This window comes from Muscardinus avellanarius, assembly GCF_963383645.1.
Source record: "Muscardinus avellanarius genome assembly, chromosome: 8".
In the NCBI taxonomy this organism is placed as follows: Eukaryota; Metazoa; Chordata; class Mammalia; order Rodentia; family Gliridae; genus Muscardinus; species Muscardinus avellanarius.
The window spans coordinates 28755360-28781646 of record NC_137794.1 but is presented as its reverse complement, the minus strand read 5'-3'; the positions used below and the strand labels follow the sequence as shown (position 1 = coordinate 28781646).

The window sequence follows — 26287 nt, the reverse complement described above, 5'->3', positions numbered from 1 at the left end:
TTAATAAAACTTCTGGGGCTTTCCTTGAGGTCTTCCCATTTTTTTTTCCATTTCTTTTTTTAGTTTATTTGCTTTATATCTCTCCGCCATTAAGACAAGCTCCTCTGGAATATTCTGAAATTATAAAATTATTAGGATACTATAATATGGTAAAATGCCTACAAATCATTTCAGACAATCTGTACAATAAATTACATGACACTTTCCAAAAGAATTAAATGTGTCTGCCTGTTAAGCCCCAATCCATTCGGAGGCTGTTGAACTTGACTAGAAACACCGTCAATGGGCTGCTTCCATATTCAAATAGCCCTTCAGCTGTTTCCCAGTGCCCTTAATGTGGATTTTCTTTGGGTACCATTTGCCAAATATTCTGTCTCACCTCTAGAGCAAGTATGTTCCTACTGCTGGAGCATCCGTCTACCCCATCTTCTACAACTCTCCACCTCCACCCACTGATTTCCTCCCCAGCAGTTTTCACTGCTCGCACACATTATATTAGGTTCCCCGATTATATGCTCCCCTAGATCCTTATCTCTGCTACAGCCCTTATAACATGGTTTATTATTATTTTTTGGTACTAGGGATTGAACTCAGGGGCATATTCTACCTCCAAGCTACACCTCCAGCCCTATTTTTTAGTTTTTATTTTTGAAACAGGGTCTTGCTAGGTTGAAGAGAACTGTCTCAGTACTTGCTAAGGCTGTTCTCTAACCTGCAATCCTCCTGTCTCAGCCTCCCAAGTACTGGGATTACAGGTGTGAGCCCCCATGTCTGGCTTACAACATATTTAAAAAACTCATTTATCGAACCAGGCATGGTGGCACATGCTTGCAATCCCAGTACTTGGGAGGCTGAGACAGGAGGATCACAGTGTTTTTTTTTTTTTTTTTTTTTTTTTTTGCGGGTCTGGGAATGGAACCCAGAGGCATTTGACCTCTGAGCTATACCCCCTGCCCAATTTTTTATTTTTATTTTGAAACAGGGTCTCACTGAGTTGCGGAGGGCCTAAGTAGCTGAGGTTGTCCACGAACCATGATCCTGCAGTCTCAGCCTCCCAAATGCTGGGATTACAAGCGTGCGCCACCACACCCTGTGTGGATCACAGTTCTTGAATAGTCTCAGCTACTTACTGAGACCCTTCGCAACTTAGTGACACCCTGTTTCAAAATAAAGAATAAGAAATAGGGCTGGGGGTGTAGCTCAGAGATAGAATGCTCCTGGGTTCCATCCCCAGTACCCCCCCCCAAAAAGAATAAACCTTTATCTGTCTTTCCCAATAAGCAATATAGCCCAGTACCTAAAATATGACTGAACCTCTCAGATATAGATTTCTAATGAGTTGCATGTTCTCACCTGATTTGCTCTTTCCAGAATATTTATCAGTTCAGTTGCAATTCTCCAATCGTTTCTAGTAATAAGGGTAATTGACATGCCTGTCCTCCTTTGGGGGGAAGAATAAAAAAGTTCATGTTATTTCCTTTATAATATGTTCTCATAGATGAGTTAACATAGGTAATAGTGTAAAAACAGGAAAATCAACTTTTTCATACAAGGTGCAAATTCATATTGTGTGTTAATACTTAGGGCACACAGACAGTGATTTAATTAATTAATTAATTTGTGGTACTGAAGATGGAACCCAGGGCATTCTGCCTGAGGTACACTCCCAGCCATTTATTTTATTCTTTATTTTCTTATTTTTTATTTTTTGTGGTACTGGGGATGGAACCCAGGGGTTTTTCTACCTCCAGGCTACACTCTCAGACCTATTTTATACATAATGTGGAAACAGGGTCTCACTAAGTTGCTGGGAGCCTAAGTAGCTAAAGCTGGCCTTGAACCTGTACGATCTTCTTGTCTCAGCCTCCCAAATGCTGGGATTACAAGCGTGCGCCACCATGCCCGGCTTTTATTCTTTATTTTGAAATAGGATCTTACTAAGTTGCAGAGGGCCTCCCTATTTAGCTGGCTGTGAACCAGTGATTCTCCTGTCTCAGCCTCCCAAGTACTGGGATCACAAGCGTGTGCCCCCATACCTGGCTTCAGACAGTGACTAAGAACCTAAATTTAGTCACCCCTCAGTACCCAAGGTTGGCTCCAGGACCCCGTGCATACACCAAAATCTGAGGATGATCATCAAGAACTTTGTGGCACCGGGCGTGGTGGCGCGCGCTTGTAATCCCAGCATTTGGGAGGCCGAGACCGGAGGATCGTGGTTCGCGGACAGCCTCAGCTACTTAGTGAAGCCCTCTGTAACTTAGTGAGACCCTGTTTCAAAATAAAGAATAAAAAATAGGGCAGGAGCGCAGCTCGGAGGTCAAATGCCCCTGTGTTTCATCCCCAGACCCGAGGGGAAAAAAAAAAAAAAAAACCTTGTGGCATCATTTGCATACAATACACACCATTGTGTACTTTTATATCATTCCTAGATTACTTCTATCACTTAATACAATAGAAATGCTATGTAAATAGTTGTTATACTCCATTGTTTAGAGAATAACAATCTGTACATGTTCAGTATAGTCATATTATTTTGAAATATTTTTAGACTGTGTGGTTTAGTAAGGACATGGAGCTCAGTTCAGAATTCAGAAGGCTGAATGTAATCTGCAGTTGTTTTAAACTGTACAAGAGGGTATGATGGGGGGAAGGGGAGACCCACTCATACCCATGCCAATTTGAACACCTTGTCAATGCCGGGTAATCACTAGGTAGAGTTCAGTGTTGTGAGACTATTCATATAAAGCTATATTATGCCGAGCGTGGTGGTGAACACTTGTAATCCCAGCATTTGGGAGGCTGAGACAGGAGGATCCAGGTTGGTGGCTAGCCTCAGATACTTAATGAGGCCTTCCGCAACTTAGTGAGACCCTGTTTCCAAATAAAGAATAAAAAATAGGGCTGGGGGTATGACTCAAATGTAGAATGCCCCTGGATTCCATCCCCAGTATTGCAAAAATAAATAAATGAATAAATAAATAAATAAATAAATAAATAAATAGCTATGTTATCAGAAATGTTACATGAAGTGAATCACAGCAGAGTCTAGCTGAATCTGAAACGGGTCAGATAAACAGGGTAAAGAAGCCAAACAGGTGCTGCAGAAGAACAGAAAATGCATAGGCAAGAAAAAATGGTGTTCTGGGGAAGGAGTCTGGGATGGGGCAGTCATAATCTAGATCTGGTCTCTTTCAAGGATGGATGAGGCTTACTTACCCTGCTCTTCCAGTGCGCCCCACTCTGTGTACGTATTCTTCGATATTCCTGGGAAAGTCATAATTATAAACGTGTGTGATATCATGAACATCAAGCCCTCGAGATGCCAGGTCAGTAGCAATAAGTATTCTCACTTTCCCTAAAGAGCAAAGCCAAACAAATATTAACGCATTCTGACAAGCCAATCCAAGACATAGATTAAGAGCATACTTACTTAGTATTTAACCACGTGAACTATTATTATTTACATTAAAATGCTTAGAAAATAGAAAAAGGGATTAATTGCCAGGCGTGGTGGCGCACGCTTGTAATCCCCGCGCTTGGGAGGCGGAGACAGGAGGATCGCGCAGGTTCGAAGCTAGCCACACTGGCTTATGAGACCCTGTTTCAAAAATATAAAATAGGTCTGAGATTGTAGCCCGGAGGTAGAAGGGCTTCCAGGAACCCCAGTACCACCAAAGAAAAAAAAAAAAGAAAAAGAAAAAGGGATTAATTGACGGCAAGTTACAAAACCACAGATAACATGTTTTAGCTAGTGGTCCCCAAACTATCTGAACCATGTCAGAAAGATAGATGTGTTCAGCTGGGTGTTGTGGTACAAGCCTCTAATCCCAGTGCTTGGGAGGCTGAGACAAGACGATCATAGGTTCAAGGACAGCCTCAGGAGTAGTGAGACTTTCAACCTAGGAAGACCCTATTTCTAAGTAAAAATAAAATAGGGCTGGGCATGTAGCTCAGAAGTAGAATGTCCCTAGGTTCAATCCATGGTATCACCAAAAAAAAAAAAAAAAAAAAAAAAAGGAAGGAAGAAAAGAAAGAAAGAGGGAAAGGAAGGAAGGAAGGAAGAAAGAAAGAAAGAAAGAAAGAAATGAATGGGTTCTATGAAAGTATGCTGTCCCTCAGCCCAGCCCAGGTATCAGACTTAATGTGTAAAAGCCGGGCGTGGTGGCGCACAATTGTAATCCCAGCATTCGGGAGGCTGAGACTGGAGGATCACAGTTCGCGGACAGCCTCAGCTACTTAGTGAGGCCCTCTGCAACTCAGTGAGACCCTGTTTCAAAATAAAGAATAAAAAATAGGGCAGGGGGTGCAGCTCGGAGGTCGAATGCTCCTGGGTTCAAATCTCTAGATCCGCAAAAAAAAAAAAAAAGACTTAATCTGTCACAGAATAATTATATAAATTACCTGATTTAAAGTTTTCTAATGCTTTCTCCCGATCACTCTGTTCTCTGTTGCCATGCAGAGACTCTACTGATATGTGGCGGAGAATCAGGTCACTTGATAAGTGATCAGCACTGAAGCAAAGATAAGACAGGGATTTCATGTATGTATGCATGTATCTTTATTGGTACACTGTAATCATATATCATGATGTTCAGTTGATAGAGACATACGTGTACACAGGACTTGGTGAGCGTGCCCCAACTCCTGCTCCCTCCCCTTCCTACGCCTGTCATTGATAATTTTGCTTATTCCATCAAACTGTTTCCTTCATCGAGTCTCCCTTCCCCCACCCAAGGCAGTAACTTAAGTTCAGAGTCTTATACCAACATCAGTTCACTAGCATATAACAGAAATAATCCTCATCCACTGGTTGGTTTTAATGCAAGAATAAGAAAATACTTACACAGCTTTTCTGCTGACAAACACAATAACTTTGTCTTTAGGCGACATACTTTCTAGGAAAGTTTGGACGTGACTTCGTTTCTCTTCCTCTGTGGTGATGATTATATTTTGCTTTACTGTATTTACAGCCTACAGGATTCAAAGATCATAGTACATCAGCATGAAGAAGACCCCGTCATGAGCTCAAAAATGCATTAATCATTGGCTACTATTTTGCCAAAAAAAGTCAGATATCCTAACAATCGCTGTTTCTATTTAAGATTTCTAACTCAACATTCACTTTTATCTTTTATTTACCAGACTAAGTTGGAATACTTGGATATTTGGCAGAATAATGCCAAGCTTACAAAAATGATCATCTTTAATTTTGGGTCCCACTCTTACAAGGAAGGATGGTCAGATTATGGCACAACTCTCAATTCAGTGAGTATTCTGACAGTCCAAAATCTCAAAATATTATTCATACCATTGAACTCATAATGAAAAACTGTCTTAGTAGATAAAATATTTTAGCACTTAGTGAAGGAAAAGAAGCATTTAGATTGCTTTTCCTAGATAGTTAATGATAATTTTATAGAATAAGTATTATCTTCCCTTTGTAAATTCCTAATGAAATAATGGGTCTAGGACACGACCTACTTTTCTTTTTCACAGTACTGGGGCACCTAACCCACAGCCTTGCACAGACTAGCCAAGTGCCCACCAGTGGGCTATATGTCCCTAGCCAATGACCTATTATTAACTGAAGATTAAGTAAAAAGGCCAATTTCACTTAAAGATTAAGTAAAAGGTGACAGAAAATTTTTACTTATATTTATTTTGCAGTACTAGGGATTGATTTTTTTTTTTTTTTTTCTGGTGGTACTGGGGTTCCTGGAAGCCCTTCTACCTCCGGGCTACACTCCCAGACCTATTTTATACTTTTTATTTGGAAACAGAGTCTCTTAAGCCAGTGTGGCTTTGAACCTGCGCAATCCTCCTGTCTCCACCTCCCAAGTGTGAGGGCTACAAGCCTGCGCCACCACTCCTGGCCTGGGGATTGATTTTGAAGTCTACCCCTTGAGCTACACCCTCATCCCTATTTCTTTTTCATTTTCTTTTTTCTTTTCTTTTCTTTTCTTTTTTTTTTTTTTGTGGTCCTGGGAATGGAACCCAGGGGCTTTCTACCTCAGAGCTATACTCCCAGACCTATTTTATATTTTATTTGGAACCAGGGTCTAAGTTGCTGAGAGCCTCACTAAGTAGCCAAGGCTGGCTTCAAACCTGTGCAATCCTGTCTCAGCCTCCCAAGTACTGGGATTACAAGCATGTGCCACCACGCCCGGCACTCAGCCCTATTTTTTATTCTTTATTCAGAAACAGGGTCTTAACTAAATAGCTGAGGCAGGCCAGGAACCTGTGATCCTCCTGTCTCAGCCTCCCAAGTACTAGGGTTATGAGCATGCATCAACACACCGCTCCAGAAAACATTTTTTTTTTTTTTTTTTTTGGTTCCTGGAAGCCCTTCTACCTCCGGGCTACACTCCCAGACCTATTTTTTTTTATTTTTTTAATTTGGAAACAGGGTCTCTTAAGCCAGTGAGGCCGGCTCCGAACCAGCGCAATCCTCCATGTCTCCACCTCCCAAGAGCGGGGATTACAAATGTGCCCCACCACGCCAGGCAGAAAACTTTTTAAATACAGATCAGGCCGGGCGTGGTAGCGCACGCTTGTAATCCCCACGCTTGGGAGGCGGAGACAGGAGGATCGCGCAGGTTCGAAGCCAGCTATACTGGCTTAAGAGACCCTGTTTCCAAATAAAGTATAAAAATAGGTCTGGGAATGTAACCCGGAGGTACAAGGGTTTCCAGGAACCCCAATACCTCCAAAAAAAAAAAATAAATAAATATCAGATTAATAATATCTGTATCCAACAATCAATCCCATCTTCATAGAAAAGGAACGCTAGACTTACATATAGGCAATACAGGCACACAGACTCAGACCCTAACAGGGCTGATACAAATTAGGTATCAGTAAAATATCACTGAGCAGACAGTTGATGGTATTCAGGCATTATTAAAATTTCAAATATGATATAATTAATATATTTGTGTTAAAAGGAACCATATTTGCTATATACACTGAAGTATATACAGACAAAATTATATGCATCTGGGATCAACTAAAATTGAGTAGGCAGAGCAGACATGCCAAAAATCAGCTATGTGTTTCATGATTTTGAGGGTTTTTTCCTGCTGCTGGAGATTAAGCCCAAGGCTTTGTGCATGTTAAACATGTACTCTACCACTGAGTGACATACCGAGTCCTTTAGCTATGTGTTATTAAATATAATAACATAGTAGTAATAAAAAACAAACTTACAACCAGATCCAAAGTGCCAACATAGACAATCATTGGCTCTTTCAAATAAGATTGTGCAAGTCGACGGACAGCATATGGCCAAGTAGCACTAGAAACAAAACAAGATAGGCCAGCATTAAAAACGTAAATCAAACATCACTAAATTTCCTTAAGCATACTATGAGCAAAGTTTTCATGGAAAACAATTTTAGTATTCTCTATATCTTCATTAAGTAAAATTTTAGAGAAGATGCTTGGCTTTGAGATGAAGCCTTTAAATAGGTTTAAAAAAAAAAACGGTTTTTAGCTGGGTGTGGTGGCGCACGCTTGTAATCCTCGTACTCGGGAGGCTGAGAAAGGAGGATGGCAGGTTCTCAGCCAGCCTCAGATACTTAGTGAGGACCTCACAACTTAAGACACTGTTTCAAAATAAAGAATAAAAAGCCAGGCGTGGTGGCGCACACTTATAATCCCCACACTTAGGAGGCGGAGACAGGAGGATCGCTCAGGTTCGAAGCCAGCCGCGCTGGCTTAAGAGACCCTGTTCCCAAATTAATAAAAAGTATAAAATAGGTCTGGGAGTGTAGCCCAGAGTCAGAAGGGCTTCCAGGAACCCCAGTACCACAAATAAATAAATAAATAAATAAGCCGGGCATGGTGGCGCCAGCTTGTAATTCCCACGCTTGGGAGGCTGAGATAGGAGGATCGCACAGGTTCAAAGCCAGCCTTAGTGAGAGCCTCACTAAGTTGAGTTGCTGAGGCTGGCCTCAAACCTGTAATTCCCCTGTTTTAGCCTCACAAGTACTGTGATTATAGGCATACACCACTCGGTCCAGCTACCCCCAGCTCTTTTTATTTTGAAACAGGGTCTCATTAAGTTGCTGAGGGTCTTGCTCTGTTGCTAAAGCTGGCTTCAAACATGAAATCCTCTTGGTCTCACTCAGCCTCCCAAATATTTGGATTCCAGGTGTGGGCCACTAAGCCTGGCTTTAACCTGCTTTTATTTTGCACACAATAACTCGGCATGCTTACCTTGTCATAATAGTCTGTCTGTCTGGGCGCACATCTAACAAAATTTTCATTATTTGGGGTTCAAATCCCATGTCCAACATCTTGTCTGCTTCATCTAAAACCTACACGATAAATGTGGCTGATTAGAGAGGAATATAACACTCATTTCCCTACTTTTATATCTCCAGAGAAAATACTGAAGCAATCGGTAGTTATAAGGAACATAGATTGATTTTAGCTCGCTTTCCAATAGCTTCTAAATCTATTTAATGAGAATATGTAAATGCGTATAATATTGAAGTAGATTTTAATTCTGTTTTACTTAACTACACTTTAACATTTGCCAAAGGGAATGGCAAATATCCCTAGAATCTACGACTGTTGTCAAAGGAGTGTTCTCTTCCCAGCCTTCCAGATCTCTGCTCCATAATTACCAAGTAGGTGATGCTTTTCAGGTTGATGAAGTTGTTCATCTGCAGGTCATTCAGTCTCCCAGGAGTTGCAATAATAATGTCAACACCTTTAGAAATGTCTTGAATTTGTCGATCTCTGTCTCCACCACCATATATACAAACGCTTGAAAAACAATAATTGAGTTCAATGTTTAGACAAAGAATGTTCCATCACAATGGAAAATCCCAACAAGCCTAAGCATTCTGGGTATATAATACAATAAAGTAACAAACTGTCAGATGCTGAAGTGGCACTTGCCCGGTTTCTTCCTGAAGAACCATGTTTTTACATTACCTGACCCCACTCTAATAGAGACTATCACTGACTGAATCCAGGGTAGAATAACTGCTCACCTATGGGGCCATTCTGATTCTAAATGAGTTAAAATGAGCATTATACATCATTAAAAATATAAATCTTGCCAGGCAGGGTGGCACACACTTGTAAGGGCTTGAGAGACTGAGACAGGAGGATTGCAGGTTCAAAGCCAGCCTTGGCAATTTAGTGAGGGTCTCAGAAACTTCATGAGACCATTTCCAAATAAAAATAAAGTTGGCCGGGTGTGGTGGCACAAGCTTGTAATCCCCCCGCTTGGGAGGCGGAGACAGGAGGATAGCGCAGGTTCGGAGCCAGCCTCCCTGGCTTAAGAGACCCTGTTTCCAAATAAAAATATAAAAATAGGTCTGGGAGTGTAGCCCAGAGGTAGAAGGGTTTCCAGGAACCCCAGTACCACCAAAAAATAAAAATAAATAAATAAATAAATAAAATAAAAATTGGCCTAGGAGCATAACTTAGAGGTAGAACACCTCTGGGTTCAATCCCTAGTACCCTTTTGCCAAACCAGGTAACTCATGCCTACAACCTCTGCTACTTAGGGGGCCGAGGCAGGAGGATCATAGGTTCAAGGCCAGAACTAGCAACTCAGCCAGACACTCTGAGGGTGTTACTCAGAGGCAGAATGCTTCTGGGTTCAGTCTCCAGTACCATTAAATAAATAAATAAATAAATAAATAAATAAATAAATAAGCAACATTACAGGAAAGATGTTTTATCCTGATTTAAACATTATACAATATATACCTTTACTAAAACATCAAAAGGTACACCATTAATATATAATACAATTTATCCAAGTGTGGTGGCGCACGCTTGTAATCCCTGCGCTTGAAAGGCTGAGACAGGAGGATCATGCAGGTTCGAAGCCAGCCTCAGCTGGCTTAAGAGACCCTGTCTTCAAATAAAATATAAAAAAATAGGTCTGGGAGTGTAGCCCAGAGGTAGAGGGACCTTGAGTTCCATCCCCAGTACCAAAAATAAAACAAAACAAACAAACAACAAAAAAATATATAATACAATTTAATCCAGGCATGGTGGCACACGCTTATAATGTCAGCCCTTGGGAGGCTGTGACAGGAGGATTGCACAGGTTTGAAGCCAGCCTTGGTTACCTAGTGAGGCTCTTAGCAACTTAGACCATTTCCAAATAAAGTATAAAATAGGTCTGGGATCCATCCCTGGTACTGCAAACACACACACACACACACACACACACACACACACACACACACACACACACAATTTATGTTTTTACCTAGCAACTAAAAAATAATTTATGGGGCTGGGATATAAGCTCAGTGGTGGAGCACTTTCCTTGCACAGGCAAGACCCTGGGTTAGATCCCCAGTTCTGCAAATAAATAAGTATTTTATTATAACAATCCCATGGAAACGGCAAAAGAAAGGACTTACCTTCTTAGACCTTTATATGAATACTTAGAACATTCAGCTTCTACTTGAAGAGCTAACTCCCGAGTGGGTGTCAATACTAACATGCCGGGTCCATTTCTTTCTTCTTTAGCTCTTTGAAAAGGAAACAGATTATTTGACATAGTCATAGATATATTTCACCCTGAATTATGATTAAAATTTCCTTCACTAAGCTGGGCATGGTGGTGCATGCTTGTAATCCAGTACTTCGGAGGCTGAGACAGGAGGACTGCAGGTTCGTGGCCAGCCTCAGCTACTTAGTGAGACCCTGTTTCCAAATAAAGTATAAAAAAATAGGACTGGGGGTGTAACTCATAGATAGAATGCCTCTGGATTCCATTCCCAGAACCAAAAAAAAAAAAAAAAAGAAAAGAAAGAAAAGAAAGAAAAGAAAGAAAATTCTTTACTATCCTATAGACTTTGGTATGATAGGTTTTTATAAATTCTCTCTGAATAAAAAAACAATGTAGTAAACATAAAGTAAGGAAATACAGAAGAGCCATACACATAAAAACTCAAGTGTCCCAAATCTGGCCTTTTTATTAACATTTCATTTAAAATGTGAAACCTCGCCGGGTGTGGTGGTGCAAGCTTGTAATCCCAGCATTTGGGAGGCTGAGACCGGAGGATTGTGGTTCATCTTAGTGAGACTCTGTTTCAAAATAAAGAATAAGCTGGGCGTTTTGACGCACGCTTGTAATCCCCGCGCTTGGGAGGTGGAGACAGGAGGATCGCGCTGGTTCGGAGCCAGCCTCTCTGGCTTAAGAGACCCTGTTTCCAAATTTAAAAAAATATAAAATAGGTCTGGGAGTGTAGCCCGGAGGTAGAAGGGCTTCCAGGAACCCCAGTACCACCAAAAAAAAAAAAAAAAAAGGAATAAAAAATAGGGCAGGGGGTATAGGTCAGAGGTCGAATGCCCCTGGGTTCCATCCCCAGACCCGCAAAAAAAAAAAAAAAAAAAAAAAAAAGTGAAACCTCATTGAACAGAGAACTGTATTGTACATAGTAATTTATTTATTTATTTATTTTGCAGTATTAAGGATTGAACCCAGGGGCATTCTACCTCTGAGCTACACCCCCTGACCCCACTTTTTTATTCTATATTTTGAAACAATCTCACTAAGCTGCAGAGGGCCTCACTAAGTAGCTAAGGCTGACCATAAACCTGTGATCCTCCTCCGAAGTACTGGGATTACAAGTGTGCGCACCACACCTGGTATATATGGTAATTTAAACAAAATTATTTTTGTATGGTTCTAGAGATCGAACCCAGGGACATTCTACCTCTGAGCTACATTCCCAGCCCCCGTGTGTATGTGTGTGTGTGTGTGTGTGTGTGTGTGTGTGTGTGTGTGTGTGCTGCTGGGGATGGAACCCAGGGGCATTCTCCCTCTGAGCTACACCCCCAGGCCTATTTTTTATTCTTTATTTTGAAACAGGGTTTCACTGAGTTGCTAAGGGCCTCACTAAGTAGCTGAGAATCCTGCTGCAAATCTTAGATGCTCCTGTCTCAGCCTCCCAAATGCTGGGATTACAGGCAGGTGCCATAATGCCCCACCTAATTTGAACAATTTGCATCCTCCATTTTTTTCTCTGTGAAGGCCACTGGTGGACATCACCTACTGCTTCCTACAAATGCCTGCCACTTCCTACTCTCATCAGCACAGTCTAAGTGCGCCGTCCCTTGCGTGATGCCTGAGACCAGTGAAACAGATAAAGAAATTTCATTATACTTTTGCTGTCTATAGCTCCCAACCCCCCGCCCCAAAGAGAATGCCGCCGAAGGGATTCTTACACTGGTTGAGAGTCTAGATGGATAAATCCAGGCATTAAGTAGGAGAGCGTCTTCCCTGTTCCTGTTTGCGCTACTCCGATTAGATCTATTCCTTGCAGTACGATTGGCCATGCCTGTGACTGAAAAGAATGACAAACATTAAAACAATAATTTTATAACATTCCCATAGAAACGGCAAAAGAAAGGACTTACCTTCTTAGACCTTTATATGAATATTTAGAACAGGCAGCTTCTACCTGAAGAGCTAACTCCCGAGTGGGTGGCAGTACTAACATGTCAATGCTAACGTCTACCTCTTTTTGGCTTTCTCTTTCTGTCCTTCTCCCAACTCCAAACTTCATTCAACAGTTTTGAATTAAATGTTCATAAGACAGTGCTCTCTGGTGATTTAACTTGTAACAATCAGATACTGCTTGGATGGCAAACGTTCAATAAGAATTCACGAAAGCATACCTGAATTGGTGTTGGCTTTTGAAAACCTGCCCTTTGAATGTTTTCCATAACTTCCGGGTAACACTGAAAGGCATCTTCAAATTCACAGGTAGGATTGGGGATGGGACGTTTTTCACCGTCTTTCAAATCGTTGCATGTTATATTAAAATTTTCCTTCCTTTACAAAAAAATATAAGTTTTACTATCTTTAATCACTTCACTCCAAGGGATTTTTCAAAATCAGTTCAGGTCATATATTTGTGGTACTGAGAATTGAACCCAGGGGTGCTGCTCTACACTGAACCATACCTCTGTCCCATTTTATTTATTTAGAGACAAGGTCTTACTAAATTGCAGAGGCTGGCCTTAAACTTGTGATGCTCCTGCTTCTAGTTTATGGCAGCAGTCATATATGTGGTCCATTGTTGACTGACCCACTGTTATTAGCATATGGTTGCGTTCAGTTCCTCACTCGTATTTTAAGCACTTGATAACTAGATATGCTAGACACAAGGATTGATCATCTTCCATCACTGCAGTATATTTATTGGGTCCCAATCAATGATCTAAAACTTATATAGGATGCAACTAAGTTAAATATGAATAAACATGGAAAATGTGTAGCCTTCAAATATAATCACTTCAAGCCTTTGCCTACAGTTAATTTTCATAGATTACAGAGCACACTGAAGGCGGTAATAAAACCAAGCCACCCACCTCCAGTTGTCCACTTGCACTTCTGTCATTGAGCTTGTAGTTGCCGACTCGACATAAAAGTTTTTCTTAATAGGAGGTAAATCTGAGACAAAGATGAAAATTTCAACTTTGATAAATAATCAGAATGAAATTTCACTAACACTTATTTCAAAGTTACAAAAAAATGAAACTCAAGTATATATTAAGTTCACCATGCATACAGTTAGTTTTATAGTTCTATAATTAGCCACCAAGACATGCCAGCCTAAGAGATCTCACTGTGTGTGTGTGTGTGTGTGTGTGTGTGTGTGTGTGTGTGTGTGGTGCTGGGGATTGAACTCAGGGGCATTCTACCTCCAAGCTACACACCCCCAGACTTATTTTTCATTCTTTATTTTGAAACAAGATCTCACTAAGTTGCAGAGGGCCTCACTAAGTAGCTGAGGCTGGCCGTGAACCTGCAACCCTCCTATCTCAGCCTCCTAAGTACTGGGATTACAAGTGTGCACCACCACACCTGGCTAAGAGATCTCCTTTTGATTTACCTTTCAATTACATTTTCTGCCCAGGAAAAGAATCTTTAATACCTTAGTTTCAAATAAAGTAAAGCATGATTTACAAGACAGAAAGCTACCACAACTGATGAATTAGTCCTCATAGCAGATTTTTGTTAAAGGACCAGACTATTGCTTTTTTTTTTTTATACTAGGGATGGAACCAGGGGCATTCTACCTCCAAGGTACACCCCAAGCCTGTTTTATTCTTGAAACAGGGGCACACTAAGTTGCAGAAGGCCTCACTAAGTTGCTAAGGCTGGCCACAAACCTGCAATCCTCCTCTTTCAGCCTCCAATGTACTAGGATTACAAGCGTGTACCACCATGCCCAGCTATATTTTTACTTTTTAGGAATTAAGTATATATTTTTATTCTATTCCCTAAAGCAATACATCTTAAATGCCCCTGGGTTCCATCCCCAGTACTGCAAGAAAAAAAAAAAAAACAACAGAGTGACATTAGAAACCAATAATTTGGTCATTGTGTATGAGTGCATTAACTTTTGTGTGTGTGTGTGTGTGTGTGTGTGTGTGTGTGTGTGGTATGGAGGACGGAACCCAGGGGCATTCTACCTCCAAGCTACACCCCCAGCCCTATTTTTTATTCTTTTTTTTTTTGGTGGTACTGGGGTTCCTGGAAACCCTTCTACCTCCGGGCTACACTTCCAGACCTATTTTTTATACTTTTTTATTTGGAAACAGGGTCTCTTAAGCCAGCGTGGCTGGCTTCGAACCTGCACAATCCTCCTGTCTCTGCCTCCCAAGCGCGGGGATTACAAGTGTGCACCACCACGCCCGGCTTATTCTTTATTTTGAAACAGGGTCTCACTGAGTTGCAAAGGGCCTAAGTAATGAGGTTGTCCTCGAACCGTGATCCTCCTGTCTCAGCCTTCCAAATGCAGGGAATACAAGCGTGTGTCACCATGCCTGGCTAACTTTTTAATTTTAAATAAAAGATGCTAGCCAGGTGTGGTGGCCCATGCCTGTAATCCCAGCAAATCAAGAAGATGAAGCAGGAGGATTGCAAGTTCAAGGCCAGTCTAGGCAACTTAGCAAGACCCTGTCTCAAAAAAGGGCTGGGAAGCCGGGCGTGGTGGCACACACTTGTAATCCCACCATTCAGGAGGAGGATCGCAGTTCACAGACAGCCTCGGCTACTTAGTGTGGCCCTCTGTAACATAGTAAGACCTGGTTTCAAAATAAAGAATAAAAAACAGGGCAGGGGGTGTAGCTCGGAGGCCAAATGCCCCTGGGTTTCATCCCCAGACCCGCAAAAAAAAAAAAAAAAAAAAAAAAAAAGAAGGCTGGGGTAGAGTGCTCCTGGTTAAATCCTTAGTACCACAAAAACAAAATAAAACAAAAGAAAAAAAAAGGAACAAAATAAAATGAAAGTACTAAATAAGAGATGCTACATTGCTGCCTCACTATGATAGCCAAGATTTATATCTGAGCTTATTAGACGGTATCCCCAAATGACAAACACTTGAGAAATTTCATTTCAATTCAAACAACCCATCTCCATAGCTGTTGTGCTTTTATGGCTCAACGCTCTTCCTTTTTTGGTCGTCAGCTAGGTCACTACAAGATCGATCCTGCTCAGACAGCAACAACTTAAACTTGTGGTTGGCACGCCTCTTCTGTTCACATTTGTCCCTTACACCTGATTTTTTTTTTTTTTTTTTTTTTGGTGGTACTGGGGGGTTCCTGGAAGCCCTTCTACCTCGGGGCTACACTCCCAGACCTATTTTTACATTTTCATTTTGGAAACAGGGTCTCCTAAGCCAGCGCGCGCGGCTGGCTTCGAACCTGCGCGATCCTCCTGTCTCTGCCTCCCTAGCGCGGGGATTACAAGCGTGCGCCACCACGCCCGGCTGCACCTGATTTTTTTGATTCATTAACCTTTTTGCAGTAAATTGCCTCAAATAAGGCAAAATCTAAATAGGTTTAATATTTAGTTTTACATTTATAAGATAAATTACAGCAAGATAACATCAATTTAGAGAATAATAACAAATTAAGTTGTAGTATTTTTATTACTTATTTATTTACTTTTTTTGTGGTACTGGGGATCAAATCCAGGGCGTTCTACCTCTGAACCATACCCTCCGCACTATTTTAGTTTTTTTTATTTTGAAACAGGATCTTCCTAAATTGATGAGTCTTACTACTTGCTGAGGCTGTCCTTGAACCTGCAATCCTCCTGTCTCAGCCTCCCAAGTACTGGAATTACAAGTGTGCACACCATGCCTGGCCTAAGTTATAGTATTATCATTTAAATATTTAAATTTCTTTTTTTTTTTTTTTTTTGCAGGTCTGGGGGTGGAACCCAGGGGCATTCAACCTCTGAGCTACACACACCCCCTGCCCTACTTTTTATTCTTTATTTTGAAACGGTCTGAGTTACGGAAGGCCTCACTAAGTAGCTGAGGCTGTTCGCGAACCGCGATCCTCTGATATCAGCCTCCTGAATGCTGGGATTGCAAGCCTGCACCACCATGCCTGGCTTCTTTGAAATTTCATTACTAAAAAAAGTCAGATGTCAGCTGGGTGTGGTGGCACATGCTTGTAATCCCCACGCTTGGGAGGCGGAGACAGGAGGATCGCGCTGGTTCAGAGCCAGCCTCGCTGGCTTAAGAGATCCTGTTTCCACATAAAAAAGGAAAAAAATAAGTCTGGGAGTGTAGCCTGTGGGAGTGTATCCCGGAGGTAGAAGGGTGGAGGTAGAAGGGCTTCCAGGAACCCCAGTACCACCAAAAAAAAAAAAAAAAGAAAGAAAGAAAAAAAAAGTCAGATGTCTTACTGAAGATAAGAGTCAAACTTAGTAAGACTACCTACAAACATCAAAACGCAGTGTTGACCTACCTGCCCACTTCTTTTTCTCCCATTTCAATGCGTCCTCTCGAATTTGGTCCCAGTCTATCAGTGGCTGCTCTTCTGTAACACTGTTGTGTGTGCTCATATCTTTTTCATCAGAAGGTTGGAATGCAAGAATATCTGTTAAAAATATTTTTTACCAAATTAGTTGTACAATAAGTAAATCCTGCCAGCCCCAAGCCCTCAAAACGATTTTTCTATTTTGTGTTTGAGTATCAGAGTCAGCCACAGTGGGACATTTCTATAACCTCAGCAACCTGAGAGGCAGAGACAGAAGGGTCCCAAGTTCAAGACCAACCTCGGTAACTGAACGAGATTGCACCTTAAAATAAAAATGACTGGGGATGTAGACTGGTAGTAGTGTCCCAAGGCTAAATCCCCATTATGGAGAAAACAAAACAAATATCCTGGTATCACAGAAACAAAACAAAAATTTGTTGCCTAGCATGTGCAAGGCCCAAGGCCACAAAGAAACAAAGTGTATGCGGGGAGGCTCATACTACAATACCATGACTCTGGTCATGTTTGTTTGTTTGTTTGTTTTTTGCAGGTCTGGGGATGGAACCCAGGGGCATTCAACCTCCGAGCTACACCCCCTGCCCTATTTTTTTACTCTTTATTTTCAAACAGGGTCTCAATGAGTTGCAGAGGGCCTAAGTAGTAGCTGAGGCTGTCCGTGAACCGCGATCCTCCATTACAAGCATGCGCCACCATGCCCGGCTTGGTCATGGTTTGTATAATTTACCAACTTTTGAAAAAAATATTTTTTTGCAATAGTGGGGATGGGACCCAGGGGCACTCTACCTCCAAGCAACACCCCCAGCATTTCCTCCCTTCCTCCCTCCCTCCCTTCCTTCCTTCCTTCATTTTGTGGTATTGGGGATGGAACTCAGGGGCATTCTACCTCCAAGTTACACCCCAGACCTATTTTTTTATTCTTTATTTTGAAACATGTTTCACTAAACATGCTTCACATGGTCTCACTATGTTGCAGGGGGCCTCACTAAGTAGCTAAGGCTGTCTGTGAGCTGTGATCCTCCTGTCTCAGTCTCCCAAATGCTGGGATTACAAGCGTGCACCACCATACCGGGCTCTTATTCTTATTTTGAAACAGGGTCTCACTAAGTTGCAAAGGGCCTCACTAAGAGACTTGCCGTGAACTGCAGGATTCCTTTTTCAGCCTTCCAAATGCTGGGATTACAAGCATGCACATCATGCCTGGCTAGGACCAATCTTTACCATTACTACTACATTGAGCCTGTGTTGAAGGGTTATTTTTGCTTACCTGAAGCTAAAGGTAAAGCTGGACTTTACAGATACTAAGTAGTTTTAATTTGAGGAAAGAAAGTAATCTAGGCTTCCACAGAAAAATGTGTGACTAAATTATAGAAAGTGTTAAAGGTTTTATCAGGGTAGGAATCATATATAATGGCTTATAACAATGAAACAGCCGGGCATGGTGGTGCATGCGTGTAATCCCAGCGCTTGGGAGGCTGAGATAGGAGGATCGTACAGGTTCAAAGCCAGCCTCAGCTACTGAATGAGGCTCTCAGTAACTTAGTGAGACCCTGTTTCCAAATAAAGTATAAAATAAGTCTGAAAAGTTAGAAAAGCCCTTGGGTTCCACCCCTAGTACCACACAAAACAAAACAAAAACAATGAAAGAAATTTCTATTCTTAAGGCGCTTCAGTGAGCAAAAGCTACTTACCAACTTTGTGTTCTGGGTTGTAATTTTCATGTTTTTTAACAAAATTATCTATCACTGTCTTTGCTTTCATTTGCATCGCTTTGTTTCCAAAAATTTTAACTTCTGCCTCAGGATTTCCTTTTATTATCTAGATACAAGGGAAAAAATAGGTGAGACTGAATTCCCCTTACCCACTGCAAATACTCAACTTCAGTAGTACAAAATATAGTGGTACTGCCATTCAATGTCTAAATCTCTAGCGTAAAGAGATGTGACTTATATCTGGTCGGGGACTTACCTCCTCGCTGGACAGGGAGAGCAAGACGATTTGTAAATAAAAAAACTGACGGCTACCTTGCCAGCTGCAGGGGCACACACCTGCAGTGCTAGCTGTGCGGGAGGGGCGAAGGCAGGAGAAGCACTGAGGCCAGCCTGGGCAACTTAGTAAAAACCAGTCGCAAAAAAAAAGAGGAGGGGCCGGGGCTATAGCTCAGTAGCAGAGTGTCCCAGGTTCAAAGTTGCCAACATAAGTAAGGTTCTGAGTTCCAAGACAAAACAAGGCGGTGCGTGGTAGTGCTCAGTTGTAATCCCAGGATTTAGGAGGCTGAGACAGGAGAATCATAGGTTCACAGCCAGCCTCAGTAACTTATTATGGCTCTCAGCAACTTAGTGAGACCCTGTTTCCAAGTAAAAAATAAAATAAAATAGGTCTGGGGTGTAGCCCAGATGGGGGGGGGGGGAGAGAGAGAGAGAGAGAGAGAGAGAGAGAGAGAGAGAAAGAGAGAGAGAGAGAGGAGGATTAAAAGAAAGAAGAGGATTAAAAACATTATCCTGACAGGTTATGTTATTTTGGTATTACTTTGTGTGTGTGGTACTAAGAATTGAACTCGGGGGCATTCTACCTCTAAGCTATACCTATGGCCCTATTTTATTTTTTAATTGTGAAGTAGTGTCTTGCTAAGTTGCTGAGGCTGGTCTTGAACTTGTGATTCTCCAAGTCCTGGGATTACAGGCATGCACCACCACACCTGGCTTACTTTGGTGCCACTTTGAGTCTGAATTCTCTCACTTGTAAAACAGATTTTTTTTTAGGCTTATCTTACAGAATTATAAGGTTGGACCAGATTAACCTCTATGCTCTGCAGATAAGAGTTCACTGAGCCGCCAGTTTACTTTCGAAGGTTTTGAAATTGACCTGCTTCTCTCGCACACACACACACTGTGATGGAGGTGGGTATACCGAGGCTGAGGCCATGGCTCTCAGGACCGCCGCTACAGGCAACACCACATGCAGTGCAACTGCAGCTCCCCTCACTGATTCCACCTGTATGAAAACAACAACTCAAAGTCTGGAGTCAGTTGTTGGCAGGATGGAAAAAGGTACCCACAAACTGGGGCAGGGGAGCAGGAGGCTGGAGACCTCCCAGAGGGAGTGATAACTAAGCTTCCCTGAAAAATGAGTTACCTAAAAGGAGACGCTTTTTTGTTTGTATTTTTGATAATGGGGATTGAACCCAGGGACATTTTATCTCTGAGCTACACACCCAGCCCTATTTTTTCTTTAAAATTTGGAAGAGAGCAGGACATAGTGGTGCACGTCAGTCTTCCAAATGCTGGGATTACAAGCGTGTGTCACCATGCCCAACTTCAGATAGATTCTTTTTTTTTTTTTTTTTTTGGTGGTGGTACTGGAAACCCTTCTACCTCAAGGCTACACTCACAGATCTATTTTTTATATTTTTTATATTTTTAATTATATAAAATATAATTTTAATATTTTTAATAAAAATATTTAATATTTTTTATATTTTTTATTTGGAAACAGGGTCTCTTAGGCCAGCACAGCTGGCTTCGAACCTGCGCTATCTTCCTGTCTCCACCTCCCAAGCGCGGAGATTACAAGCGTGCGCCACCACACCCAGCCAGATAGATTCTTAAAGGGAGATTATATCAAAGGTTTTTAGCTCTGAAAGTCACAAAAAATCCTACACATGAAACATGCGAAAAATTCAGGTAAATTCTTAAGAATATCAATATAAAGAACTTTGTTAAGTTTTTTTTTTTTTTTTTTGCATTAGGAATTGAACTCAGGGGCATTCTGAGCTAGACTCACAACCATTTAAAAATTTTTAATTTGCCGGGCATGGTAGCACACGCTTGTAATCCCTACACTTAGGAGTTGGAGACAAGAGGATTGTGCAGGTTTGAAGCCAGCCTCGCTGGCTTAAGAGACCATTTCCAAATAAAATATAAAATAGGTCTGGGAGTGTATCCTGGAGGTAGAAAGGTTTCATCCCCAGTACCACAAAAAAATAATAATTTAATTTTAAAAAATTTGTGGTACTGAAAATTAAGGGTCATTTTATCTCTGAGCTACATTCCCAGCCCTACTTTCGTGTAGGATAGAACCCAGAATCATTGTACCTCTGAGCTATACCCCCAGCCATATTTTTTATTCTTCATTTTGAAACAGGATCTCACTAAGTCGCAGAGGGCCTCACTATGTAGCTGAGGCTGGCCATGAACCTACAATTCTCCTATCTCAGCCTCCCAAGTACTGGGATCACAACTATTCACAACCACACCCGGCTCCCCTGGTCCTATTTTATTTTTTATTTTGAAACAGGGTCGTTAGGATGATGAGAGTCTCACTACTTGCAGAGGCTGTCCTCAAATCTGTGATCTTCCTCTCTCAGCCCAACAAGTACTGGGATTACAAGTGTGTGCCACCATGCACAGATGACTTTTTTTAAATTTTGAAACATGTCTCACTTAGTTGCTGAAACAAGCCTTGAACCTATGGGCCTCCTGTCTCTGCCTCCCAAGTGCTGGGATTACAGGTGTGTGCCACCATGCCCAGTATGGCAATGACAGGATGCTACAAACTGAGCAGAAACTAGAGGTAGGTGCTCTTAGAGGTAAACTATGCTTTTAGGGCCTAAGAACACAGATAACTTACCTGTATTCTGGTGTTTGTCGTATTTTGGATTTCTCTTATTTTTGATCCACCACGACCTGTTTTTAAAAATAAAGGCATATTATGATTATAAGTTAAATTCAATAAAGGGGTTTGTCTTACTATCATTAATGAGTCTTGACTATTTCTTCCCCAAATCATTTAAAAAAATTCCAAGGGTATAGTAATCACTTTATTTCATAAGAGGTGAGAGGTTTCTACCCCAACTTTTCCCAATATTACAAATTTTCATGAGTGGTAGGAGACTATTTTCCCAATGGTAGAGACTGATTCTATACTAGCCCGTTAAAAAAAAATACTGGAAGAGGACATGAAGGAATTGGAACCATTGCTCACCATTACCACCACCACAACAAAATCCAGTTTGAAAAAATGGGCAGAGAGGGCTAGGAGTACTGCCCAGTGGGAGAGGATGGTCTACCATGCTAACCACCTGGGCTCAGTCCCAGAATGACAACAAGGACTTGAGAGTAGACATTGCCCCCAGATAACTAGGTAGAGAAGGTGCTCCACACCCCCAGTCAGATCAATGCAGACTGGAAGCACAATGAGATATCACCTCTTACCTACGGGGATCACCACCATCAAAGCACAAAAGTAGTAAATGCTAGCGAGGATGTGGGGAAACTAGAAATCTGTGCACTGTTGGTGGGATTGTAAAACACAATGGAAAGCAGCATGGAAGTTCCTCAAAAGAAAAATTTTAAAGTCAGATGCTGCTGAGCATTGTGGCACATACTTGTAATTCCAGAATTTGGGAGGAGGCTAAGACAAGACTGAAGATTCTAGGCTGTCTCACCAACCTAGTGACACCCTCAGCATCTTAGCAAGACCCTGTTTCAAAATAAATAAAAAGGCCAGTAATGGTGGCAAACGCTTGTAATCCCTGTACTTGGGGGAGGAGAATCTCACGTTCGAAGCCAGCCTCAGCTACTTAGTGAGACTCTCCACAACTTAGTGAGACCCTGTTTCAAAATAAAGAATAAAAAATAAGGCTGGGGGTGTAGTTTGGAGGTAGAATGCCCTGGGTTCCATCCCCTGTGCCACAAATAAATAAATAAACAAATAAATAAATATTTTTATAAAAGGGTTGGGGATGTAGCTTGGGAATAGACTACCCCTGAGTTCAATCCCTAGTCCCCTCCAAATAAAGGGTATCCTGTGGGGTATATAGGCCCATGACAGTAATCCCAGTATGGGAGCCTGAGAGAGAGGATAGTAAGTTAAGAGTCACTTAGTTAAGACCTGGTTTTAAAATAAAAAGGGTGGAGTTCAGAGGTAGAGTGCCCCTGGGTTCAATCCCCAGTAAGAAAGAAAAAAATAACGATAACCCTGTCACATGCTGCAAAATTAAGTGGAGCTGGGCATGAGAGCGGGCCCTTGTAATCCCAGTACTTAGGAGGCTGAAACAGGAGGATCACAGGTTGGCCACCAACCTCAGCTACTTAGTGAGGCTCTCTGCAATTCAGTGAGATTGTTTCAAAATAAAGAATAAAAAATAAGGCTGGGAGTGTAGCCTGGATGTAGAATGCTCCTGGGTTCAATCCCCTGTACCACACCAAAAGAAAAAAAAAAAAAAGACTTCCAGACACTATACTTATTTATTTTGTGGTACTGGGGATTGAACCCAGGGACATTTTTCATTTTGAAACAAGACCTCACTAAGTTGCTGAGGCTGGATTTGAACCTGCGATTCTCCTGTCTCAGCCTCCCAAGTACTCAGATTACAGGCATGGGCTACCACACCTGGCTCAGTTTCTATGTATTTTAATAGCCAAAGTAATTATACTCAAACAAAACTGAGAATGGTGTTTGCCAGAGATGGAAGCAGGAGTTGTACAATGACTAGCTTTTGTCATGTAAGCTGGAGAGATCTGGAGTATAACTCTGTGCTTATGGTTAATAGAAATATGCATTTAAAATTTACTTAGGTTAGCTGGGCATAGTGGTGCACAACTATAATACCAATACTTGGAAGGCTGAGACAGGAGGATCACAGGTTCAAGGAAAGTCCCAGAAAGTGAGACTCATCAACCTAACTAGACCCTGTTTCAATTAAAAAAAAAAAAATAGGTCTGGGGATGTAGCTCAGAGGTAGAATGTCCCTAGGTTCCAACCCCAGTACCTCGCCCCCAAATTACTAAGGTGGGGCTGGGGTTGTAGATAAGTGTTATAGAATTTTGCTTAGCACCTATGAGGCTCTGGGTTTGAGCCCAAGCAATATCCACTCCTCAAAAAGGGGCAATTTTGTTAAGATTTTTTTCTTTTACAGTACTGGGGATTGAATACAGACGTATTCAATGTGTAGACCTTTTTATTTTAGAACATGGTTGCACTAAATTGAGACTGGCCTTGGACCTATAATCCTGTTGTCTCAGTCCCCAAAGTACTGGGATTACAGGTGTGTGGCACTGTGCACTGCTTTCAATTAAAAAAATGGGAGGGGCCGGGCGTGGTGGCGCACACTTGTAATCCCCGCGCTTGGGAGGTTGAGACGGGTGGATCACGCAGGTTTGAAGCCAGCCTCAGCTACTTAGTGAGGCTCTCAGCTACTTAGTGAGACCCTGTTTCGAAATAAAATATAAAATAGGTCTGGGAGTATAGCCCGGAGGTAGAAAGGCTCTGGGTTCCACCCCAAGTACCACCAAAAAAAAAAGGGGGGGTACAGGCCTGGAGATGTAGCTCAGTGGAATAGTGAGTGCCTAGCACTCAGGATGTCCTGGGTCAATCTCCAGTATGAAATAATAAAAATGAAAATGTGGATACAGACTCAGTATTACATGAGTACACTGTAGCAGTACCTGCGCTTTGCAGCTGCTTGATAAGTGTTGAGAACTAATTTTCATTTTACTTATTTACTTTTTTGGCAATAGGGATTGAACCCAGGGGCATCTACCTCTAAGTTATACCCTCCGCCCTATTTTACTTTTTGATTTGAAACAGGGGCTCATTAAGTCGTGGAAAGTCTTACTAAGTTAACTGATGCTGGCCACCAACCTGCTATCTGCCTGTCTCAGTCTCCCAATACTGGGATTACAGGTGTGAGCCACCACATTCTTACTCTTTTCTTAGGGAATACCATCCTTCAGATCTTATCTCCCAAGTCTTCTGAAGGGCTAATGAATCTCTATCTGGTCTAATATAATTAATCTTATGAGGTACTATTTAAAACAGTCTACAAGCCAGAGCATGGGGGAAAAGTAACAATATTAACTTCAATACCTAACGGGCAAAATATTGTAACTTTTACTCAGTCTTAATGGCAATAAATGGGAGCTATCATTCCTATAATTTTTAAATGCATCTCAAAAAATTTTTAAAAAAAGCCGGGCGTGGTGGCGCACGCTTGTAATCCCCGCGCTTGGGAGGCGGAGACAGGAGGATCGCATGTTCGAAGCCAGCCGCGCTGGTTTACGAGACCCTGTTTCCAAATATAAGAAAATAGGTCTGGGAGTGTAGCCCGGAGGTAGATGGGCTTCCAGGAACCCCAGTACCACGAAAAAATAAAAATAAAAAAAATCAATAGCTCTAAACTGTGCTTACTGAAATAGATCAACTTCAACAATGTGTTGTTGTTGATTTCGGGGTAAACTTTCTGTCCTAAGAAGTAGAGGCTGTTCGTGAACCTGGATCCTCCTGTCTCAGCCTCCCGAGTACTGGGATTACAAGCCGCACCACCACTCCTGGTTGGCACCCCTCTTTACCCCAAAGTTTTCTTAAGTCTTCTGGGAGTTGCTTTCTCCCAAACATCTCTTTCAAATATCAAAACACGCATTATGGTTTTTTTGTGTGTGGTATTGGGGATGGGACCCAGGGGCATTCTACCTCCAAGATACACCTCCAGCCCTACTTTATCCATTGATTTTGAAACGGTCTAAGTTGCAGATGGTCTAAGTTATTGAGGCTGGCCGCGAACCTATGATACTCCTGTTTTAGCCTCCCAAATACTGAGATTACAAGTGTGTGCCACCATGCCTGGCCAAAATATGCATTAAAACAATATTCTACCCCAGAAAGTTTCAGAGATAATCCCAAGAGAGGTGGGTCTCAATTATGTAACAGCTGACTGGAGGCGAGGAAAATAGGGAGGAGGTACCCTGGCCCCGGGCCCCAGCCCCAAATCCTGCCCGCCACACCCACTCCCTAGCTCTCACCGATCACCGCGCCCACACACTCGTTCTTCAGTCCGAAGCAGAGTGGCGGTTCCCGGCGCCCAGCCGCCGCAGCCTCCGGGAAGCCAGAAGGGTCTCTCCAGCCGCCGCCTCTGCCGCCCCTGCCGCCCCCTCGACCTCGTCGACTGGGCTCCTCCGCCGACCTCCTTTCCGGAGTCCGAGACATCCTCGAGCCGCGCCGGGAAGCAACGACCCAGGAAGAAGCGTTGGTTCCCACTTCTTGCCTAGACATGGTTCCAAGATTCTACGCGTCCTTCCTATCCGACCCTGAACCTCGGCGGTGCCGTCGCGGAGCCGACTCGCCAGGACAGCCACGCAGCCGCTACTTAAGGAGCCAGCGCGAGGCTCGCCCCGCCCCCGCCCCCCGGGACGCACGGCCATTGGCCGCCGAGCGTTGTGGGCGGGATCCTCCTGGTTTGGCCAATCCGCTCTCTTAAGCGGAGCGTGCCTTCAACCAGTCCTTGCGCGGTCCGTCTGTGTGTTCCTTTTCTAGCGTGAGACTCTACGCCCGCCGTCGCTTTACTCCTCGGGGTAGTAAACCTCCATCACTCCTCAGAGCCTTGAAAAATTTTCCCCCCCGTACTGGGGATTGAACACAGGAACATTCTACCCTACCCTTTTTTTAAATTTAAAACAGAGTCTCGAGCTGGGCGTGAAGTGAGACCCTGTTTCAAAATAAAGAA

General features: G+C 42.4%; 1 protein-coding gene across 1 annotated transcript; it reads right to left on the bottom strand.

The window, feature by feature from the left end:
• DDX43 (DEAD-box helicase 43) lies at positions 1 to 25836 on the bottom strand (the record flags this gene model as incomplete). Its single annotated transcript, XM_080699806.1, has 16 exons — positions 1 to 114; positions 1354 to 1441; positions 3217 to 3355; positions 4402 to 4511; positions 4844 to 4971; positions 7207 to 7294; positions 8218 to 8318; positions 8631 to 8772; positions 10398 to 10508; positions 12211 to 12329; positions 12664 to 12820; positions 13360 to 13441; positions 16756 to 16887; positions 18477 to 18603; positions 21415 to 21470; positions 25587 to 25836. 16 exons carry the CDS (start codon positions 25834 to 25836, stop codon positions 1 to 3), a joined length of 1944 nt encoding a protein of 647 aa, XP_080555932.1.
• Positions 25837 to 26287: the final 451 nt, after the last annotated feature.